Source organism: Vidua macroura, chromosome 17 (genome assembly GCF_024509145.1).
Source record: "Vidua macroura isolate BioBank_ID:100142 chromosome 17, ASM2450914v1, whole genome shotgun sequence".
NCBI classification, from domain to species: domain Eukaryota; kingdom Metazoa; phylum Chordata; class Aves; order Passeriformes; family Viduidae; genus Vidua; species Vidua macroura.
The window spans coordinates 11,682,945-11,703,334 of NC_071587.1; the positions used below are offsets into that span (position 1 = coordinate 11,682,945).

A 20,390-nucleotide genomic window follows, 5' to 3' on the forward strand; every position below is an offset into this window, starting at 1 on the left:
CCAACAATCATTAACAAAACCACTTCAGGAAAGCAAATTTTGATGTCATGTTCTGTGCAAGGGCTCCTTCACACACCCATCCTATGTGCCAGCATGGAAATGAAATTCGCAACATAATAAGGCACAGGGAGAAAACGAGGCTCACATGACTGACCTGGGAATTCTCACATTTTAATTCCAGATGAACTGTTCTTTGTCTCAGGAAAGCCATCCAAGGCAGATTTCAGAAAAGATAACATGTGAGTTGGAAGCTCAACTCCCACTAATTTTTTCCTGGGAATTGAGTCCTTAGCTGATACTAGAAAATCTCCTCAACATTTTCATATTTGTAACATCTAAGATACTACTACTTACATATTTCACTAGAGTTCTGTGGGCAAGAGTATTTTGTATTTTCTTCAATAAAGCCATCAAAGAATCAGGAACACTAAAACAAAACAATTAAAATGTGCTGTTCAGGTTAATAGTCAACTGTAAAGAGCTTCCTGCCTAATTATATTGATTTTTCTATGTCCTTACTGCAGCTTAAGACTGTAAATTCACACTTTTTATCTTTAGCTTTTTTTTATTTAATCAAAATCATCTACACCAAGAAGGTCCTTTCCAACCCAAACCATCCTAAGAAGGTTATATCATATCTCTTTATTCCTACACCAAATACTGGTTATTATGGCTTGTAAAGGGAATATTTCCTAACACTGAATATCTGAATATCTCTGATTACAATTTATAATGTATAAAGAAATCCCCCAAACATAATGAATTTGTGAGTATAATTCAAATACCTCCACTGAACTTCAGGGAAGCAGGAAAACAAAAGCTACTCAGAAATGTGTCAGTTTTGAACCCAGGTCTTTTCCCCTCTTGAGAGGGATGCAGTGATATCTCAGCAATATCATCACCATCAATTTTTTTTTCCTTTCAAATATTTACAGCCTCTTTCATCAGCAAGGATTAGGATATGTGACACTCTGAAACACACATTTATAAAGGGAACAAACATTGAGTTTGGAGAAAGCAAATTAAATAAGTTTTAGTTGTTGCAGATACTGGGTTGTGTCCAGGTTTTGTGATTAATGAAGCTTTGTGGAGTCTTTTTATCAATATCATCATTTACCTTAGAAGTCTCCTTGCCTGCTGCCCCCCTCACTGATGGACCTGGCAGCACCAATCCCTGTGTGAATCTTTCTGTCAGGAGTGTCCAGCTGGTCACACAGTATTTGTTTCTCCTGTTCCTATGCTACTCATCTCACTGCACATTTGGGAGCTCCTGGCTTTGAAGACACACAGAATGCATATCTTGACTAAAAAGAAGAGCTGGGTTCTTCATATTGCCTTTTAATAATTTAATTACATTTTTAATAATTAATTTTTAATAATTACTCTATTTTAAATAATTACTGTTTTACAGTATTTTGTGTATTTCAGAGAGCTCCTGGATAATCAGAATTTTTCACCAGTAGAAGGTGTATCTAAAAATTCCTCCTATTTCTGAGCATGAAAACCAGAAGTTGACACTAAGAAGCTTAAACTCCATTTTGCCATCTTGCCAATCATTAACCTGCTGGATATCCTATTGAATCAGTGCACTAGAACTGATACACTGCAGTGCACTAGAAATGATATATATGCAGCAACTTGGAAGTCTAAATGACTCAATTTAGAGAAAAAAATTAATTGAGGCAGCTAGGTAGAAAGTGCTTTAATGAACACTATGCAAGACCTAGATATGAAAAATTGCATTTTAAATGGTTTTGTGAGAAGAGTAGTCAATGCTAAAACTACTTACTCCTTTAAAAAATATTTTTAACTTCAGTTTGTAGCTGTCTGTTAACATTTTGGACTCTGCACTCATGTAACAGAGAACATATATACATCCTCAGGAGACAGATTAATCCAAGCTGACTAAATCATACTGGGATAAATTTGATCATTTCTCAATGCATGGAATTTAACTTTTTCCTTTTTTATTTATACACGTGGCTTATTCCTTTTATTATTGCTGAAACACTAAGTTGCAGACAGCTTTGTTTCAGCAGCACATTAAGTCTAGGCCATACAATGGTGAAAAAGCTGTTTTCTCCCAAAGGGCTCTCTAATTAATCATCACTAATGAAGCTGTGCTAATTAACAATAATGGGGGTGGTGGAAGACGTAGAATACTCTGAGGGCTGAGTCCAGGCTGTGAGGATTTTACTTGCAGTCCTTCACAAGTGCAACACACCCAGGGCTGCTCTGCAAATGGATTTTTAACAGCTCATATGTTCTTGTAATATTTACTAAATTCTTAGACCCTCTTCAAGTTGTTGCATATGTTTGACTCAAATCTTCTTGGTCTGTGTGTAGCAGGTTTGTGCAGGCCTGTTAAATGTTTCTGGCTTTGGATCAGGACAGAATGTAGTGGAGTTCTCCTGCAGGATTTCCAATATTATAAGTACTCCCACATATTCCTCTCACTTTCTTTAAGTGTTGTAATATTTCAGAGCTAAGTCCATAAAAAAGCCACAGTGGCCTGGGGTGTCAGACACTGGCTACAAGAAATGCAGATTCAGGTGTTTTATCAAGCTGGACTCTGACAGTTTGATCACACCATCTCATGGTCTTTGATTTTGATTTTTCCTAAATGGAATCTATGACTTTAACATTAGTGAAGATTTTATGGAGTCTGCTTACTTTACGGTTTAATATATTATTAGAGCATACCACGAAAGAAAATACTTCTGTCCCCACTGTGCATGAAGAGTATTCTGTTACTTTATTTGCGTGGAAGATCCTTGCATTATGTTTCCATCTTAAACTCTCCTATTTGATTAATATTTTTTATTTCTTTTTCTTTTATAGTTTATCCCTTAGGTTGGATGAAATGAACCCATGAGAACCACTCAGAAGGCTGTTTGGAAGAGAGAAGTATTTTCAGTGAAGCTACAAACAGGAAACCACCAGTGGTCAGATAAGATATTAAAAATTTTAAACTACCAAAGCACCTCATCCCCAGAAGGACAAGGATCATTTTCAGGTGCAGTTTTTGACGTCCATGCTCGCTGTTTCCCTGTGAGCTGTCGGTCCTGTCCAAACATTTCTTCTCAGCTTGGGGCTGGGAATTCCCACTGTCAGGCCCAGATGAGAGGCTGGGACTGAGCCTTGGGTTGCTGTTCCCATTAAAGGTCTGAGGACTTCAGTCCCAAAAGGAGGTTTTGTGTTCTCAGTTGATGAGACTGGATCCTCCCCCTGCAAAGCAGTAACAAATACAACCCCAGCACTAAGGATAGCAGGAATACTTAAATCCATGATCCACCTGTTCTCTGGCCCACAAAACTTAGAAGAAAAACGATTTAATGGCTTACTTTCACCAGAGCTGTGTGGTCAGCCTCAGGCACATGAAAGCCTACATGCCTCAAGGCTGTCTGGTTTATAATTGATTTCATCATTGTCTTGGGGACAGTTAGGATGTCGGCACTGGTGACTAAGTGGCCACTTCCACGTGGTACTTTGTGTATGACAAAGAGGCAACTTATATTGCCAGGTTGTGGTTTCTTTAAACCATGTTCAAAGACAGCTGATGGAGCACAAGATTTCTGAAACAAAGAGTTTGATAGACATTTTGGACAAGGGAGCAAGTTCTAAAGACCATGAGTTATGTTTGTGATTTAATACATAGTTCTGACCTGTCATCACTGGTCCTTCAGGCGTTGCACTGAAAGTTGCACCCAACAAATGTTTGAGAGCACAGTGTTTTTGTAAGAGCTATTGTCATCTTTTGAATTACACAAGAATCACTGGGGGAGAAACATAACTATCTCCAAACAACACAAAATCATCAGCATTTTCAAAGTACTTTGGAATTTGTGGTTTTGTCTTTAATTGTGCTGTTACTGTGCTTGCTCATGAGTTGTGGGTGATAACATGTGATTATCATCTGCCTACTTGATCACATGCACATTTGTGATGCTTGCAAGTGCAAACATTATTGGCTGGCATCTGGCACATTCTCAGTTTCAGAGACTGTTTCCCAGACAACAGCACAGTCCCCTTGATCCACGAGCCGTGCACCACCGTGGACGTGTGCTCAGTCTAACACCTGGTGGCAGCTGCTGCTCCCACTCCTGACACAGACAAGATGTTTGTAGAGCCATAATCTCTGCAAGTCAAGGAAACTGCTCAACCTAAATTAAACAGTCAAAATGAGTCAAACAGCACCTACCTTGTTACAAATTCTGAGTCAGTTTTTAAATTGAAACCAGATCATTCCTTGCCAAAAGCCATTTAAGGACCATGTACTACCTGTTTAAGTCCTCTGCTGCCAAACATAAAGCCAAGCACAGCTGTGTAAGGTGGTAAATCATTTCTCTGTAGTAATTGGAGTGTGTTAAAACAAAGGAGCCCAGAGGGCAGGTGAGTGAGTGTCAGAAGCAGCTCAGGCCAGCCGGGTGGGATCCTGTGTGCAGGGCTTTTACATTTTGGATGTTGTCAGGTGGGGGCAGAAGCTGATAAGAAAAATAATTATTTGCATTCAAATTATATAAACAGTGCCAGAGGCTGGTTAGTGTAGGCAGTGTTAGACAGAGTGTTTCCCAACTGCAGGAGATGTATCACACGCTGGGTAAGGAAGGTATATGAGGCAACAGCACTCTGAAGGTGTGCAGCTCTAAACTTCTTGGCACATTTTATGGCAAAAGAATAAGATAAAAAGGATCTGAAAAATCAAATGTTTGTCCCAGATAATTCCATTAAAAATGCACATTTTTAATATGACCTAACTTAAACTCTATGTTGTGAAGCAAAGATAATATCTGAGTTTGAATTTATTGGGGGGAGGGGGGCAGGATATTGGTGGGATTTGGACAGGGTTCTTCAAGGTGTGCAGGGGTATTTGGGGAAGGGAGAGATGTTAAATGAAGGGAGAGCTAAAACTGAGTGGCTATAGCAGCAGTGTAGCAGTATCACCAATCAGCAGTTCAGATCCCAAGCTGTCCTTCCACATCGGGCCACAGGTTTCTGTAGATCTTATCACTCATTTTTTGGTTTTCACTCATTTCACATTTCACATTTGCCCTCTGAATTGCTCTCAGTTTACCTGAGACCAGCTTTATTGAAATCACATGCCAGAGAGTTGTGTAGTTTAATTGTAGCTGTGGTGACCAATATCTGCAAAGGGGAGAAAAGCTGCTTCATCACAGATGAGGAAATTGAAATCTTGTGCAAATTGAAATCTAAAAGTCTGTTTTCACAGGGACACACAGGGAGTGGAATACACAGATAACACATGTGATCCAGCCCCCTCTCGTGGTTTTTCCACACAGAAGGCAGGAACTGACTCAAACTGATTTCTTGGTAATTATATAAACACCTGCATCTCTTCTCTGAAAGCTGATATGGTTACTGGCATTTCACCTCTTCTTAGGGAGTGATAGGTATTAGTCTGAGGATAGAAAATTATAATCTGTAAAAATTTTCATTTGTATTTCCTAGGCAACTTGATGGCTATTTCTGGTAGAATATGAAGGAGTAAGGGAAGGGGATTTGTTGGCTATTTCTATGAGCTGGTTTTTCTTCAAACTGAGGGAGGAAGTAAATACTACAGGATAGAAAATAAAACTCTCCTGGTCAACTGATAAAGTGCAGAAAGAAACACAGGTATTTGGTTGTCTTACACCGCTCTGTGTTGTCATTGAGTTGAACAGAATTGCATGATACAAACAAGTCAGTGTTTGTCAGCGGGTGAAGAACAAATGCACTGAACTGAGAGAATTGCTGCAGGTCTGGCTAAAGCCAAGCTGGTTCCAGTGGGAGTTTTGGGGGTGCACAGCTTTGGCCAAATGAGCCCTGATCAGTTTTCTTGCTCTGCAGCACTAGCATGGCCTTCCTGTCATTTCTCCATTTCATTTATGGCTCACTGTGCAAACAGAAATTTAGGTGCCTTGTTCCTCAGGGCTTATCCTGGCCACGTGAAAAGCTGTCCCAGGGCAACGCGAGCAGCAGCCCCAGGACAGAAATAACTGTCCTGAGGTGGCAGCAGGGCCAGCTCGCCCAGCTCCCACAGCCTGGGCAGAGCTGCAGAGCAGCTGCACTGGGGCACTTTGGCAGTACAGCTCCCCTGCCTGAGGCTGGGAGGCTCATGGAGCCCAGGGCTCCCGAGTGCTGTTTGCTGCAGTCTGGTCCTTTCCCTCTGCCCTGGGTCAAACTAGAGCAGGCCTCAGTGATGAGGAATTTGGGACAACACCTGTTCTGAAGAAGGAAGGTGAAGGGCTTTGGGGTGGGAGGCCAGATTGCTGCAGCCCTGGGGAGCACTGTCAGGACTCAACATCAGCAGTGAAACTGTTAATGCCTTGCAGAGGAGGTAAAACTGGTAAAGAATGCTGGTCACTTCAATAAAAACACATTTTCAGTATTGAAAGGGAAATATTTTTATTCCATTTATGTTTCTCTGGAGAGAAAGAGATGCAGCAAAACATGTTAATCCCTGCTACAATGTTCTGACCTAATAAATGTCTCATCAAGGAAACTCATTTGTGCCTAACACTTTTCCAGAATGTTCTGTAGTGGTGTTTTTTAGACATTAATCAGAAATCTAGAAGGATCAAAATTATTTGAACAAAACTCCTGTTAAAGTATGGGCAAAGCTAGAGGAGTTGGTACCACCCTGCACTGAGGTATTGCTGTGCTCTCTTTCTGTCAATAAAGGTATTTGTTTATTAAAAGCACCATTTGATATGACTTTGTCATGCAGGGATGCATTACAACTTGCCAGGAATTAATAAGCCGATTTTGGAAGCACTGAAAAGGAGCTTTGCTATCCAACAAAGCTTTCTCTAAGAAGTACATTCAGGAAAACACAGCCAAGCGTGAAGGGGCTGATACGGAGCTTACAGCTGATGAAGGAGTGTTTATGGCTGGGCAGCCGTGAGGAATTGTATAATGGAAGTCACTGAAGAGGTATGTCTGGAAAAGAAAACACTGACAATTTTCTATCATTACAACTGCCAGATTGACAGAGGGAGTGGAAACTTGTTTTTCCAGCTCAAGAAAAGAGCAAGACTTTTGAATGGTTTTCATTAATATTGCCTGTGAATGCCAATGTTTCACATCAATAAAACTTTTCAGACCAAGGAACTTGTGCTGTGTTACTGCAGTGCAGCCATATTTCAGAATATGACAGGGGGTAAAATACACCACAAAACACAATTTTCTGAAGTGTAAGAAACAGTAAACACCTCAGCTGCCATGTGGAAAGTGCAGAGTTGTGATACCTGAAGCAGGGAAGGAACCAGAGCCTGTGACAGGGAGCACAGCAGGTGAACTCAGAGCTTTCCCCTCTCACCCCTCCCTGTATCAGTCCCCTGCAGTGTCACCTCTGCACAGCTCAGTTCTGGTGACCCGTGATGAATGGCACTTCAGGCTTGCATTCATTTCCCTCAGAAGTGCAGCTTGAGTTGCTGCCATTGTCACCAAACCCTTCCCAGGGTGGAATTCAGTCACATTTTGTGCTGCAGAGTGGCCTGGTTGATCTCTGAAGCAGGGCTCTGAACCAGGGTGGTGTTTGCTTTCCTAACAGAAACACAATACCTGCATTTTTACCTAGTGAATAGCCTACATAGTGTAGGCTTGATTGGGTTTGACAATCTGGGGTTTTGGTACCCACTATGGAGAGCAGAAATGAACTGGATATAATGCTGGAGATAAGGAGACTTTTGGGTTGTGAGTTATTTCCTGATATTTATGCTTTTTGGTCAAAAGGACGAGGTTTTTATGAGGCTGCTTAAAGGGTACAAGTCTCACCTCCCTAGTGGCAAACATGGGTCTGGCAATACAAAATCTTCATGCCTCATTGAGCAGATAAATTGTTTGGGACCCCAGAGCACTTTCCCACAGAATTCCTAGAGCAATTTCCAGTATTTCTTAGCCATGCCAAGGGGATTGCTCTGCCAAAACCTGAAACACAGAACCACAAGGCCCATCTCAGGCATCAGCTGCATCTACCAGCTGTGAGCAAACAGCCCCTGAAAGACACATATGGACTAAGGAACCTCATCACGGGTTTCCACAGGTTTTCATGTTCTCTTGTAGGTGTCCATCATCATCCTCAGTGATCATTTTGGTACTGCCTGGGACTGGACAAACTCAACTGACAAAGTGTTTTCTTTTATTCCAGTTATTAGACACATACTGACAACATATAGGGGCAAAGCCATTGGATTTTATGGTATTATAATATATGTAAATAATTCTAATGTTTAGGATGTGCCACTTTTTATTCTGCATTTCAGAATGCGCATTTTATTTTCCTAAAGTCTGGCTGTATTATTTATAATTGTGTTATTTCTCTTACAAGACAGGTTTATAAGTAGTTCCACACTTGATATCGCTCAGATATAGAAACTGACTTTAACAAATCTCCTGTTAAAATAGCCTGAGGTTTACATGAGCAAGAACTGCTGAAATCTAGCTCCTAATCTGCACCATATGTTGGCATGCCTCCTTCTTGAGGATGACATTTTGCTTTGCTTCCAGTAGATAACTTTTCTTTTAAAGAAAAAAAAAAAAACCTGATGAGAGGCTACAGGCAGCCTGATGGATAAGTGTGAAAAACGCCAATCACTTGTTTTTTAAAATTTTAAAAGTTTAATAATAATAAAATAGTTATAAAAATACTAATACAATTAGAGTAATAAAAATTTAGAGTTAGGACAATTACAAGACAATAAAAAGCAAAGACTTAGAGACGTCCGGATGCTCTCGGGCACTTAAGCCACAACAAGCATGCCTTGTGAACAAAGGAATAACCTTAAAAGCAACAGCCTGTTGCATATTCCTACATCTCATATATTATGCAGAAATTCCTTGCAAATTAAGAACTTTTCTGGGATTTGTCAACTTCTTCCCCTTAATCCTGGTGGTTCCATAAAGACGGAGAGAAGATAGAAGAATGTTTGTCTTTTCCAAAAAGGAGGCTGTAACTCCTTATGGACCCCATCACTGCCATCTCTGTGCAAAGAGTTTCTTGATTATCTCATCTCTTGCTTGAGCTAGTAAAAAAATCCTACATCGCAGAGTTTCTATTTTAACATTATGTTGTAACCTAAAATTATATTTAACACACTACTTAAGAGAATGAATACAGCATAACTTTCTAACATTACACATATAATATTCATTGTAATATTTGCAAAAAGCCAATCATAAAGTATGCATTTTTCACAATAAGGGACGGGTACCTGCTGCACTGTCCCTGCCTGTTTCAGGGTCACTGCCTTCCACAACTGTGTCACACTGAGATCTCTCAAAATGCTTTGCATTTTTAGCATCCTTTGCAAAATTCTCCAGTTGCAAAACTCACTCCGTGGGTATTCAGGCTACAATGGATTTAGAGCTGCCTCACAATCTCCCAGCAGTGACTCTGCACTCTGGCAGATCAGCAGTGAGTGAGCCATGTTCAGGAACAATGAGGTGAGAGAGTCGGGGAGTACAGGATCAAGACAGGTATGCCCAGCAAAAAATTTATTCTCTTAACAGCTCTCATTTAAGCATTTGCTACTGGCCGAACACGGTATTTCTCATTAAACAGCAGCTTCTCTGTAACAGAGCTGCTGGTTCGATGCTGGGATATTTACTGCCGGCGAGCTCTCCCAGCCTGGCTGGGGTTCCTGGCACGGCCGCGGGTGTCAGCGATGTCTCTGTGTGATATGATCTGTTCTGGGAAGTTTCCCTCTGTGCTTTTCCACCGAGGCTATTTCTGGGCGGTTATGAGTTCACTGGGGTCACTCCCGCTCCGTGCGCATGGAGCGCTGCCGGCAGTTTGACAAACCACGCTCCGCGCCGCGCTCACGGCGCTCTCCCGCACTGCCGGGAGTTTCACGAGGAAGCGCTCGCCGGCGCGCCGAGAACCGCCGCTGGCTGCGCGGGCGCGTTCGGGGCCGGGCCCGCTCCGCTGTGAGCCCGGCGGTGCGGCCGGCGGCGCTGCGGGTTACGAAACCTCTTACGAAACCTCTTACGAAACCGCCCGGCCCGGCCCGGCCCGGGCCCCCGCGCCGCGCCCGCGTGACGTCACACCCGCGCGCCGCGCCCCCTGCCGGCACAGCGCGGTAACGGCCTGCACTGTGACGTCACCCGCCACCTGCGGCCGTGCTGACGTCATCGGCCACAACGCCGCCCGGGCCCCGCCGCGCCCCGGAGGGGCCGGGCTGGGCAGCGCGAGCCCCGGCCTGACCGGAGCGCGGCTCACACACCGCACCCGCCCGTGTTCGCGCGGCTGAGCCGGCGGTGTCGCCCCCGGGCGCGCCCTTCACGCCCGGGCCGGGTCGGGCCGGGCCGGGGGGTCACGGGCGGTGCCCGGGGCCGCCCCAACCTCACCCCGAATGTCCCCGGTCGGGCACGGCCCCGGTCACGCGGTACGCGCCCCGTGACGTCAGCGCGGCGCCGCGCGGCGATTGGCGGGCGCTGCCCGCGCAGGCGCGCGCCGCCGGCGGCAGAGCCGGGCCCGCGGAGCCGAGCGGCGGCGGCGGCCCCGGAGCGCGGCCGGGCCGGGCCGGGCGCCCGCAGCCATGAAGATCTGGACCTCGGAGCACGTGTTCGAGTAGGTGCCGTGCGGGGCGGGCGGCGGCGGCCGGGGCGGCCCCGGGCGCGGGGGGCCTCGTCCGGCGGGCCGGCGGCTGCGGGGCTGCAGCGGGAGCTCCGGGCCGCGGCCTCTCGCCTCCCCTGACCTTCCCCCGCGCGTCCTTGCCGGGCCGGGGTCGCGGGCTGGGGGAGGCTCCCGGGGCCGGTGCTCGGGGCTGCGGAAGCTCGGCAGGGGCTGTAGCTGTGCGGGGCCAAGGCGCTGCCGGCACCGAGCAGCGTCCTTGTGCTGCCCCCGGGGCAGCGCTGCCCGAAGCGCCGCGAGGCCCTTCGTGGTGTCGGGGATCGATTGCTCCCGAACATCTGTGTTAAAAATAATCTGAAGGAGTACTCATTACACGGAAGTAGAAACTTAATAAATCACTCCAGTGTTAGGAAAATCTGGATGAAGTGAAGCCTTCTAGCATGGTGTCACAGGGAAAACATTTTTATCCAGTTATAATAGAACCAGCACACCTAATTATTCAGGTATGTTGTGTTTTCGTGTGCACAGCCCACTCAACGAAATAGAGGTTTTTCCCCAGGGAAGGATATAATCCTATTGAAAACAGAGGTGTGCAACTTAAGTGTCCTGATTGTGTTTGGGCAGTCACCCCTGGGAAACTGTGATGACAGCTGCCATGAGGAAATACCCCAACCCCATGAACCCCAGCGTGGTGGGAGTCGATGTCCTGGACAGACACGTGGATCCCAGCGGGAAGCTGCACAGCCACAGGCTCCTGAGCACAGAGTGGGGAATCCCGTCCATTGTGAAATCGGTGGGTGTTGTGTCACAGGCCAGAAAGGGACACCACAGGGAGGGGAAGCTCCCGAGCTGGCTGTTGTAATAGATGTGTATCATTTCATAACTTTAATGGTTTAAAAGTTTAATGCCTTAAGCATTTATGTATGGGGAAAGCTTAACAGCAGCACACGGTGACTCTGACAGCCAAATCTGGATCTCAGACTGCTTCCATCTGGAAAATGAGATCTGCCTCAACTGAATAGCTTTGTTTTAAGCTGAATCCTAATTGTGTTCTCTTGGTGTCTGTTCAATGCAATAACCACTGGCTGTGCATTTAAAGGCATGAAGAATTGCAGTGGGTGAGTGGAACTGATGCCATCTCTGTTTGCCTGTCCCCAGCTCATCGGCACCTGCAGGACAAGGACCTATGTGCAGGAGCACTCTGTTGTTGACCCTGTGAAAAAAACAATGGAGCTTAAATCCTGTAACGTAAGTAGTTGTGTTTGTGCCACTGAAATGGAACACAGAGTATAACGGCACCTTGTACATATGAAAAGGAAAATCATCTTGAAAAATCTTGAAAATTGCGTTAGAACAATACGAGTTAAAGGTTTAAGTAATGTGGTTGTAGTTGATCAGTTCTGTTTTTCAGGAAGGAGCTGCTTGGCTCTTGGAACTTGTCACTGCTGAAGCTGTGAACATACTGATGAGCAGGAGGAGTTTTGGGGGTGGGGGTGGTGTTAAGAAAAAATGTTTTAAAGCCTCTTGGTGTAGGTACACTGTGACTGTTTCCTAATCATGTGACATTTTGCTCTCTGTAGTACTCTGTCACTTGTATCAAAGGGTAATCCTGTCCTGTGTTCTACAGATTTCATTTACAAACCTCGTGTCAGTAGATGAGAGGCTTGTCTATAAACCACACCCTCATGAACCACACAAGTGAGTACCTCCCTGCTCTGAGACTGACTGCATTTTGCTTTGAAAATGTCCATGGTTTCCCTTGATCAGAAGATGAGGGTTACATGGCCTCTGTTACAGTAAATTGTCTAAACCAGGATTAAATGGATTGTCACTCCCTGCAGTGACACTGGTTCTGCAGAGCCCTGGGAGACTTTGGGTCATGCTGTGCTGGAGTCCAGTCCAGTTCAGGGGCTGTTCTGTCTGTAATTGAATTTGTGTACATCTGCAGTTTTCAACTCCTTGTTCTACATTTATGTGCCTTTAGCCTCCGATTTTGGAGGTTTATGTTTCAATTGTCACTTGGTGTTTTTAAGGCAACTTAGAGCTTAGTGAGTCTGTACTGCTGGAAGTGGTGGTGATTCTGAAAGATTGTTCTAGAGATTCTAACACTGGAGTTTTTTTCTGTCATGACAGTCAGAAATGTTCAATCCCTATTGTTGAAGGCGATGTTTTAATACTGTTTTCCCAGTATAGAGTAACTCCAAATCTGCTGTTTCCACTCTTAACATCCTGCTGCTAAAGATGGAAATGGCTGAGAGCCACAAAGGGAGGCCTGGACTTGCCAGGCACTCTTAGGCTTTATTTTCTAAATAGAAGCATAAAGCAGATACACAGTGTGGAAGTAGGTTGTGTTTAGGGGGCAAGAACTTTGTTATAGAGCAAAGCTGATGAGGGAATGTACTTGTAGGGGAGGAGGGAGTTTCTGTTTTAAACTATTCAGAGTAATTCGGTTTCCTGTTCTGTTTCAGAACCATTCTGACACAAGAAGCAATAATATCTGTAAAAGGTGTCAGTCTCAGCAGTTACCTAGAAGGGCTAATGGCAAACACAATTTCTTCCAATGCTAAAAAAGTAAGTATGGCCTTTGTGTAAAATGTGTGGTCACTGGCTAAATGTCAAAGGGAACAAAGATCTCTGGTTTACTTTTTGGCTTTGTCAGCCATCTTAGAAAGGAGCCACATAGTTCTGCTGCCTTTGCTGTAGAGACTGAATGCTCAGCAAGCTGAACTTACTCTTGTTTTCCTCTTGTGAATGGAGATAAGATAAATTGTTACTGGCAAAGCTCTCTGAATCTTCACTGGAGCAAACATCTCCACTCACTCAGCAGTGTGACACTGTCATTCTTTTGCTGCCCTCTTGATGCCATCTATTAATTTTTGCTGTAAAAAAAGTATCTACGTTCATAGAGACCTGAAATAGTTATGTTATGTGAGAGCAATGAAGCAGTATTTTAGTTGAGAGTCTGTCCTCTGGCAATCCAAAGATATCTTGAGTTCAGCCTCGAGCATGATAAAGCAGTCTGGATAAAAACTCCTTTGTGGATCATAATGTGAGACCTGCTGATACAAGGAATTGTTTTCATGAAATCAAAGGCAGAACATGTTCCAGCAGTACTCCAGTTATTGGAATAACATCAGAGGCATGCATTTCTGTCCCTTCCTCTTTCAACTACTGTGTCTTCAGTCATTTTCAGTAAGAATTTAAATTATTTACTTATTTACTAAGATTTGCACACTAATAAACTTTCCTTTAACTGTAGGGCCGGGAAGCATTGGAATGGGTAATTAAAAGACTGAATGCTGAAATTGAAGAGTTGGCAGCTTCAGCAAGAGGAACCATGAGGAATTCGATGGCAGCAGCAGCATTTGTAGAGAAATGATGATAGTTCTTAGACCTGTATCACTAATGAGGCATAACGACCTGCAGCTTCTCTCCAGGCCTGCATACATGTATCCTTTGTTATTTAAGGATGTGTGTATTAGGCATGTTATAAATTTAATTTGGAGAAGAGCTGAATTCTTACCAAGGCTGAGGCTCAAAGGCTATTTAATATATTGGGTCATCTGGACCGATGAAGAAATAAATTTCAGGTGTAGTTCCTGTATTTACATGAACACTAACTTATAATGTTTGCAGATATGAAATAGCCTCATTTAGTGCTGAGGCTGCCTATGGTGGAGGACACTGGCATGTTAGGCTAACTTCTATTTTTTGTGTGACTTACGGACTACCTCTTTTGGGACCAAACCCAAAATTAAGCAGAATGGTTGTTCCAGCATTGTTCTTTTTGTTGATTTTTGACAGTTGTGTGATACAACTTTAACAGAAAGCTTATTACTTGATGCTTGAAATATAAAGGAATGTACAAAATATTTTTTGATAACCTTTTTAACTTGACTGGTTGAACTAACACGGTACTCAAATTGTTTTTCAGGCACTATAGGTAAAACATCAAAGTGTCTCTTACCTACCTACCAAGACCTAAATCCTGCTCCTAAATGCAACATTAATGAGCTGGGTACGCAGTACCTTAAAATCAAATTTTATCTTAAACTTCTACAATAAGTATCTCCATTTCTAAAAGCCCATTACATAAAGTTACGATAAGCACAGAGCCTTAAAATCTTATAAGTTGCTACAGTAGTAGGTGTTCACCTTAAAGAACCAATTAAAGACTAAAAAACCTTTGTGAAGGTGGCTGAGGAGATACCCAAACATAAAAGGAAATAGTATTTAACAATATACTCATTAAGTTGATCACGTTTCAGAAATAACCTGCCCCATCCACTGGATATTGTGTTGTGCTTCACTTTAACCGGCGTTCCAAGTTCCACATCCCTTCCCCCTTTGAGCTGATTTGCTCACAGTGCAAGGCCCTGTGTTCTCTCAGGGGTTTCACTTGCTCTTCTCCAGTCTGTGTTTCCTGGTACTCGTTGCAGGTTCCTGGTCCTGTCACCAGTCGTTCCCTGCAGGAAGGAAAGGTCAGCCCTTGGCACGTGCCACCCTGTGCCACCGTGGGCAGTCCTGGGCACCTCACGGGGACTCTGTCCCACGAGGCCCCTTCAGGGTGAACAGAAAAAGGCAGAGGCACAGCCCAGAAGGAGCTGATGGTGATATTTTGGTGCCCAAGGCTTTTCCTGGAATTTTGGTTCTAAGCTTACAAGTGATTTCAAGACTCTCTTAGCCTTTATGAACTGTAATGTCACCCTGCCCAGCATATTTGATTTTGCATGCCATTTCTGTTATATCAAATTGCCTATTTAGTAGTGTCTGCTTACAGAGCTTATTTTAACAAACAAGAACACTTCCGTAAGGTTTGTGCTGGGGGAAGAAAACAGGAATATAGATATATATAAAAAATATAGTTATTTAAAATATAGTTATTTAAAAAATAACTATTCTAAACAGGATATTTTTCTAAACAGAAATGGCTTGAGACTACCTTACTAATTGAACTCATTGAGGTTTGCCATACTTTTACAGGAGATTATTACAACTGAAATAACATTTCAATTTTAAAAGTGTATATGAAACTTCTGCAAAACTGTACCATCATTTCTGATAAAAATGCTTAGCTTGAAATTCATTTTATATGTTTGCTCAGCCATTCGCATCATTTGCTATTTTAAAGTCAATTTTTTCATTTCCAAATTTTTCTGCACTAAGGACTGCATAGTAGAACTCACAGTTTCACCTTGCACTGGAAAAAAACCTTACTATTTAATTTTTACAGGCATTCAACAACTTCTTGAAAGATAATAAATTTCTTTCTTCTATTTTATTTATATGCCTGCATTCTCATTCTGTCAGAGTATGGCTTTCTGTATGTGGCGCTTTTTAAATAAAATTTTGTTTCAATTCTGGCTAATTCCTGAAACTTTCTGGTCTATTTGTGTTTTAGAACTACAAGGTGAGTAATCTTAAATGAGAGGGGTGAAGGTGAAGAAATCCTAGAGTGAGTGGCTTTTCTTGAAACGCATATCCTAAAATGCACATTCACAGCTGCTCTGGTCTTTTTTGCTTCTTATTAAGTCAGCTTTTCTGCAAATCTGGCTTTAACTAGCAAGCAGATTTCACAGTTTGCTGTGGAGAATCCATCCTGTGGAAAGATTTTGATGGGCTGAGAGTTGTGTTCAGATTGACTGCAGTGAGTGTGGGTTGCTGTGGATGGATGCACCACCACTGTGAGAGGGGCAGGGCAGGGAGGCTCTGGGGGCTGGAAGGAATGGAGGAAATGAGGAAGAGAAAGCAGCTACAGCTGGAGGAACACAGTTGAAGGACCAGGAGAAAAGAATATTTTTGAAAGGGGAAGGGACAGATGAAGTGGAGAGGCAGAGGTGTAGGAATGTGATGTGAACAAATCAGTGCTGAGGGCTCTGATGGATCCCTGCCCACCAATGGGTGTCAGCACCTGCTCAGCCACACAGCACTGAGCCACGAGTGCCAGCCAGGGGTTTGCTTCAAAAAAAAGCAGAAAAATTGTAACCACCATTTCCTACAACATTGCTGATCTGTCTCTTGTGGTCTGTACTTGCGTTTAGATTTCCAATAAATGTCAAATATAGTAAACATGAGCACCCACTGTGTGATCACTGCAGCATTTCCAATCTCCTGGACCTGACAGAGCACTGGGTCAAAGGGAAGGTCAGCAACCTCTTGAGGTTACTTTTATGGAAGAACTGAAGAGTGCTGATAAAGAGCTTGTGTGGAAGCAGTGAGTCATTTTAGAATCCTTCCATTTCTTAAGTGGAGGTTGTTCTTTCACTTGCCACAGGATCTGTTAATTTCTATCTTAAATATCTCCATAGCTTTGCTTTACATTTGCTGTAGAACTGAATTATTCTAAAGGTAAGGCTACATGTTACAACCAAGCTGAATTAATTGCTTACCTTAGGAGGACCATGAGCACCAGCTGTGGACAAAATATCTTACATCATGATGCTATTTTGTTATAACCACATTTAAAAAGTAACACAAGTTATTAACCACATGAAAAGAGGAAGTAATGCACAAGGTTTTTAAAACCTGAGTGTACCTGAATTCTGCTCTGCAGATCCTGGGTTCCTCCTCAGGCTATTTATGCCAGATTTTGTAGAATGGACAGCTGAGACTTGGATGACACTGCAGAATTATTCTTACTTTGAATCCAGGTGTCCAAAAGTTGAAAATTAACATCTTCATCAACTAACCTTCAAAACACTGTCCTGTAATAGGAAACAGCACAGAACTGAATCTTCCTCTTAAGATGAGAGCTGCTTCCAGTGAGGTGTTTGCTGGCACTGCGTGCAGTGCTGTGCTCAGACAGGAGATTTACCAGGGGCTGAGCATATTGTCACCAGCATGGCATCATTCCCAGTGGCTGTGCAGCAGATTAGGGTCAGCAGCAGAGAGAAGAGCAGAGCTTTACCAGCACAGCCCAGTATGGCTTACCCAGGCAGAGAAAGGAGGTAAATCCACAGCTACCCAAGGTAGGAAACGTTATTACTGACCTCTATGTTTTGTGCAAAGGTGACCATAATTCCACGTTTCTTGACAGTGTTATTTCATAGGAAAAAGTGCAATAACTTTATTATTTTAAATTAAGACAGAAAGAACTCAGTGAAGAGATGAATTTATAGTCTGTTGGACACTGGCTTTTTATTATATTGTAATTTGCCTTTTTTTTTTTTTTAATATTTGTTCTCCCCTGTAAAATACACTTGAGAAAACTTTGAGATTAAAGATAGTCACAAAATTATACTGGTTTTAGATAGCAAAGGATCTTTTAAGGGGTTAATTTTATATTTTATTAGCAATACAGGACAAACTTGTCACTTCATCATAAATTATGCCTGTTTGTAAAAACTCATTTGTTTTGCCTTTTGATCTATAAACATTGTACTCTTGAAAGAATTGCAACCATGTTGCAACAGCTCTTAAATTACAGAAGCATTATCTATAAATGTTAAATATAGTCAAGAACTTTTGGGGGTCTCATCAATGGTATATAAGCAGCTCTTTTTTTAATGTGGCAATTTTTGCATTGTGCTAAATCCCCACGATTTTAATGTTTGCATAGTAAGACACCATTCAGGCTCAGTGGCTGCTCAGCAGACACCTGCTTCAGTTAAGAGGTGACCTGGGTGGGAGTTGCACCCATGGTGATTACATTAAATCCATTACACACTCATCTGGCCATGGGTTGTGTAAGAACACAGGCAGAGCTGGGGTGTGTTCACCTGCAGCCTCCTGTACCTTGCACTTTCTTGGTCCATAAAATGTGGCTGTGATGAGTGAAGAGCTTTTTGTGCCCTCCCGTGCCTGATTGGAGAGGCAGCCGTGGGTTTGAGTGCTCTGAGCTTTGCAGCATGGTCTGGAGACGAGAGAAGGCAGCTGTGGATCAGCTTCTTGATCTACTCACACTATAATTAGATGCACCTTTTTGAACTGAAATTTGAACTGTTCTGTTCCTTTTTTAATCATATCTGCCATCTATCACAACTTCTTCGTATGATATTTTAATTAAAGAATTCAAACTAGCACAAATAAAAAATTATAATTGCTATACAGATTTTATATCCAGAGGTATAAAAGAAAGGTAACAAAATAAGACCTCTTTCTATCTGATAACAGTTAGAACTGCTGTTCCTGAAATGTGTATTTCTTGGACACAGAATCAATTTAGCACATTGTTAGCTTGCAAAAATAAATCCTGCACATGCTACACAGAAAAATAAATCTGGTTGAACAAGGACAGACATGCCAGGAGAGAAGACTGTCTGCAACCGTACGTTGATTCTGTTCTGGTCCCCTGGAAAGGCACAATGTTCTCAATAATTCTGTGGGCTCCTGCTACCGGAGTTTCTCTGCAAAAGAGAAACTACTAAGAGACTGAGCACAGAGTTTATTATTTAAAAAAAATTTTAGGGTCTTGCTATCTTTTTGTTTTGGTGTGATGATAGAGGTCTTTTGTTTAAATGCTCCTGATTTAACACCCCTCATATTGGGGATTTATTTGGCTTTTCAGTGTCATCTCTTCAACCTACCTGGACCTACTTGGTCTCACTTTTTTGGCCTCCCTGGACCCCTCCAGTGTCAAGACTTTAGCCTCCTTGGAACTCTTTAAAATCCCTTTTTCAGATTCATTGGATTTATCCAGTCTGAGCTCTTCATCCTCTGTGGAATTCTCCAGTCTCACTTCTTCATCCTCTCTGGACCTTTCAAGTCTCACATCTTCATACTCCTCAGACTTCTCCAGTAGCTCCTCTTCAATTTCCTTAGAGCTCTCCAGTCTCACCTCTTCAGATTCCTGGGAGCGCTCCAGTTTCTCCTCTTCAGTTTCACTGGACCTATCAAGTCTCACTTCATCAGGCTCTCTGGATCAGTCTGCCGACAGCTCTTCAATCTCTTTAGATCTCTCAAGTGTCACCTCTCTATCCACAGATTTCTCCAGCCCTACTTCTTCACTCTCTCTAGAGCTCTCCAGTCTCACTTCTTCATCCTCCACAGATGTTTCCAGTCACACCTCCTCAGCTCCCCTGGACTTTTCCTGTACGATCCCTCCATCCTCACCAGGGGTCTCCGAGTACAGCTCCTCCACCTCGTCGGAATCTCTAGACCTCACCGATTTTAACTATTTCATGTTTCAGTGCTCCTCTGGATTATCTTCATCGACTCCTGAGGATGTTTCCAATCTCATCTCTACACCTTTTCTGGATGTCTCCAATCTCACCTTTCAGGATGCTTCTTCCCTCAGCCCCTCCGTTTCTTTGGACATGTCTAACCTCACGTCCTTAGTTCCCCCCGACCTGTCCACGCTCACATTTCTGGATGTTGCTAATCGCACTGCAGCGGCTTCTCTCGACCTCTGCACCTAACCCTCCTAACCTCTCCCCTTCTCTCTGCAACCTCTCTCTGTCCTTCGAAACTTCTCTCCTTTATCTGCTCTCTCCTTTGTTCTCTCGCTGAAGATTCTTACCTGAGGAAAGTTTAGGGCTTTACAAAATATCTCCTGGCATCTAAACTGGGCATGAAAACAGGTCATCCAAATCTGTAACGGTGCCTTGCAACAGCTGCATAAACATCAGTATTTGTTGTGGAATTTTTGTAGAGCACAGTTTCTGTCGCTGATTGATATCCACTCTGCCACAGCGTGGTTGGTACCTCTCCCAGAGGTGTAGCTTTTTCAGTTCATGCTGAATCTTCATGTATCAAGACCAACAAATAGTAAATAGAGCTAAATGTGTAAGTAATTGCATCCAGGTTGTGTATCTCCATTATGGATTTGTATCTGAGTTAACTTCACAGAATTGCAGGCAGAGGCATTTCACAGGGAGGT

The 20,390-nt window shown here is 43.2% G+C and overlaps 2 protein-coding genes across 3 annotated transcripts; both read left to right on the forward strand.

Annotated features, from left to right (window-relative positions):
- Positions 1-10,463: 10,463 nt before the first annotated feature.
- Positions 10,464-14,049, forward strand: PRELID3B (PRELI domain containing 3B). 2 transcript variants are annotated; one of them, XM_053992729.1, is made up of 6 exons: positions 10,464-10,570; positions 11,198-11,366; positions 11,732-11,821; positions 12,201-12,271; positions 13,042-13,144; positions 13,833-14,049. In XM_053992729.1, the coding sequence occupies exons 1-6, from the start codon at positions 10,539-10,541 to the stop codon at positions 13,950-13,952; spliced, it is 585 nt and encodes a 194-aa protein (XP_053848704.1). In that variant the 5' UTR covers positions 10,464-10,538; the 3' UTR covers positions 13,953-14,049. The 2 variants fall into 2 exon arrangements, with proteins under 2 accessions (XP_053848704.1, XP_053848705.1); XM_053992730.1 differs by lacking the exon at positions 10,464-10,570 and adding an exon at positions 10,798-11,076.
- A 533-nt stretch (positions 14,050-14,582) lies between these two features.
- Positions 14,583-19,929, forward strand: LOC128816084 (uncharacterized protein DDB_G0271670-like). The gene is made up of 4 exons (XM_053993348.1): positions 14,583-14,591; positions 15,013-15,140; positions 15,975-15,983; positions 19,080-19,929. The coding sequence occupies exons 1-4, from the start codon at positions 14,583-14,585 to the stop codon at positions 19,927-19,929; spliced, it is 996 nt and encodes a 331-aa protein (XP_053849323.1).
- Positions 19,930-20,390: the final 461 nt, after the last annotated feature.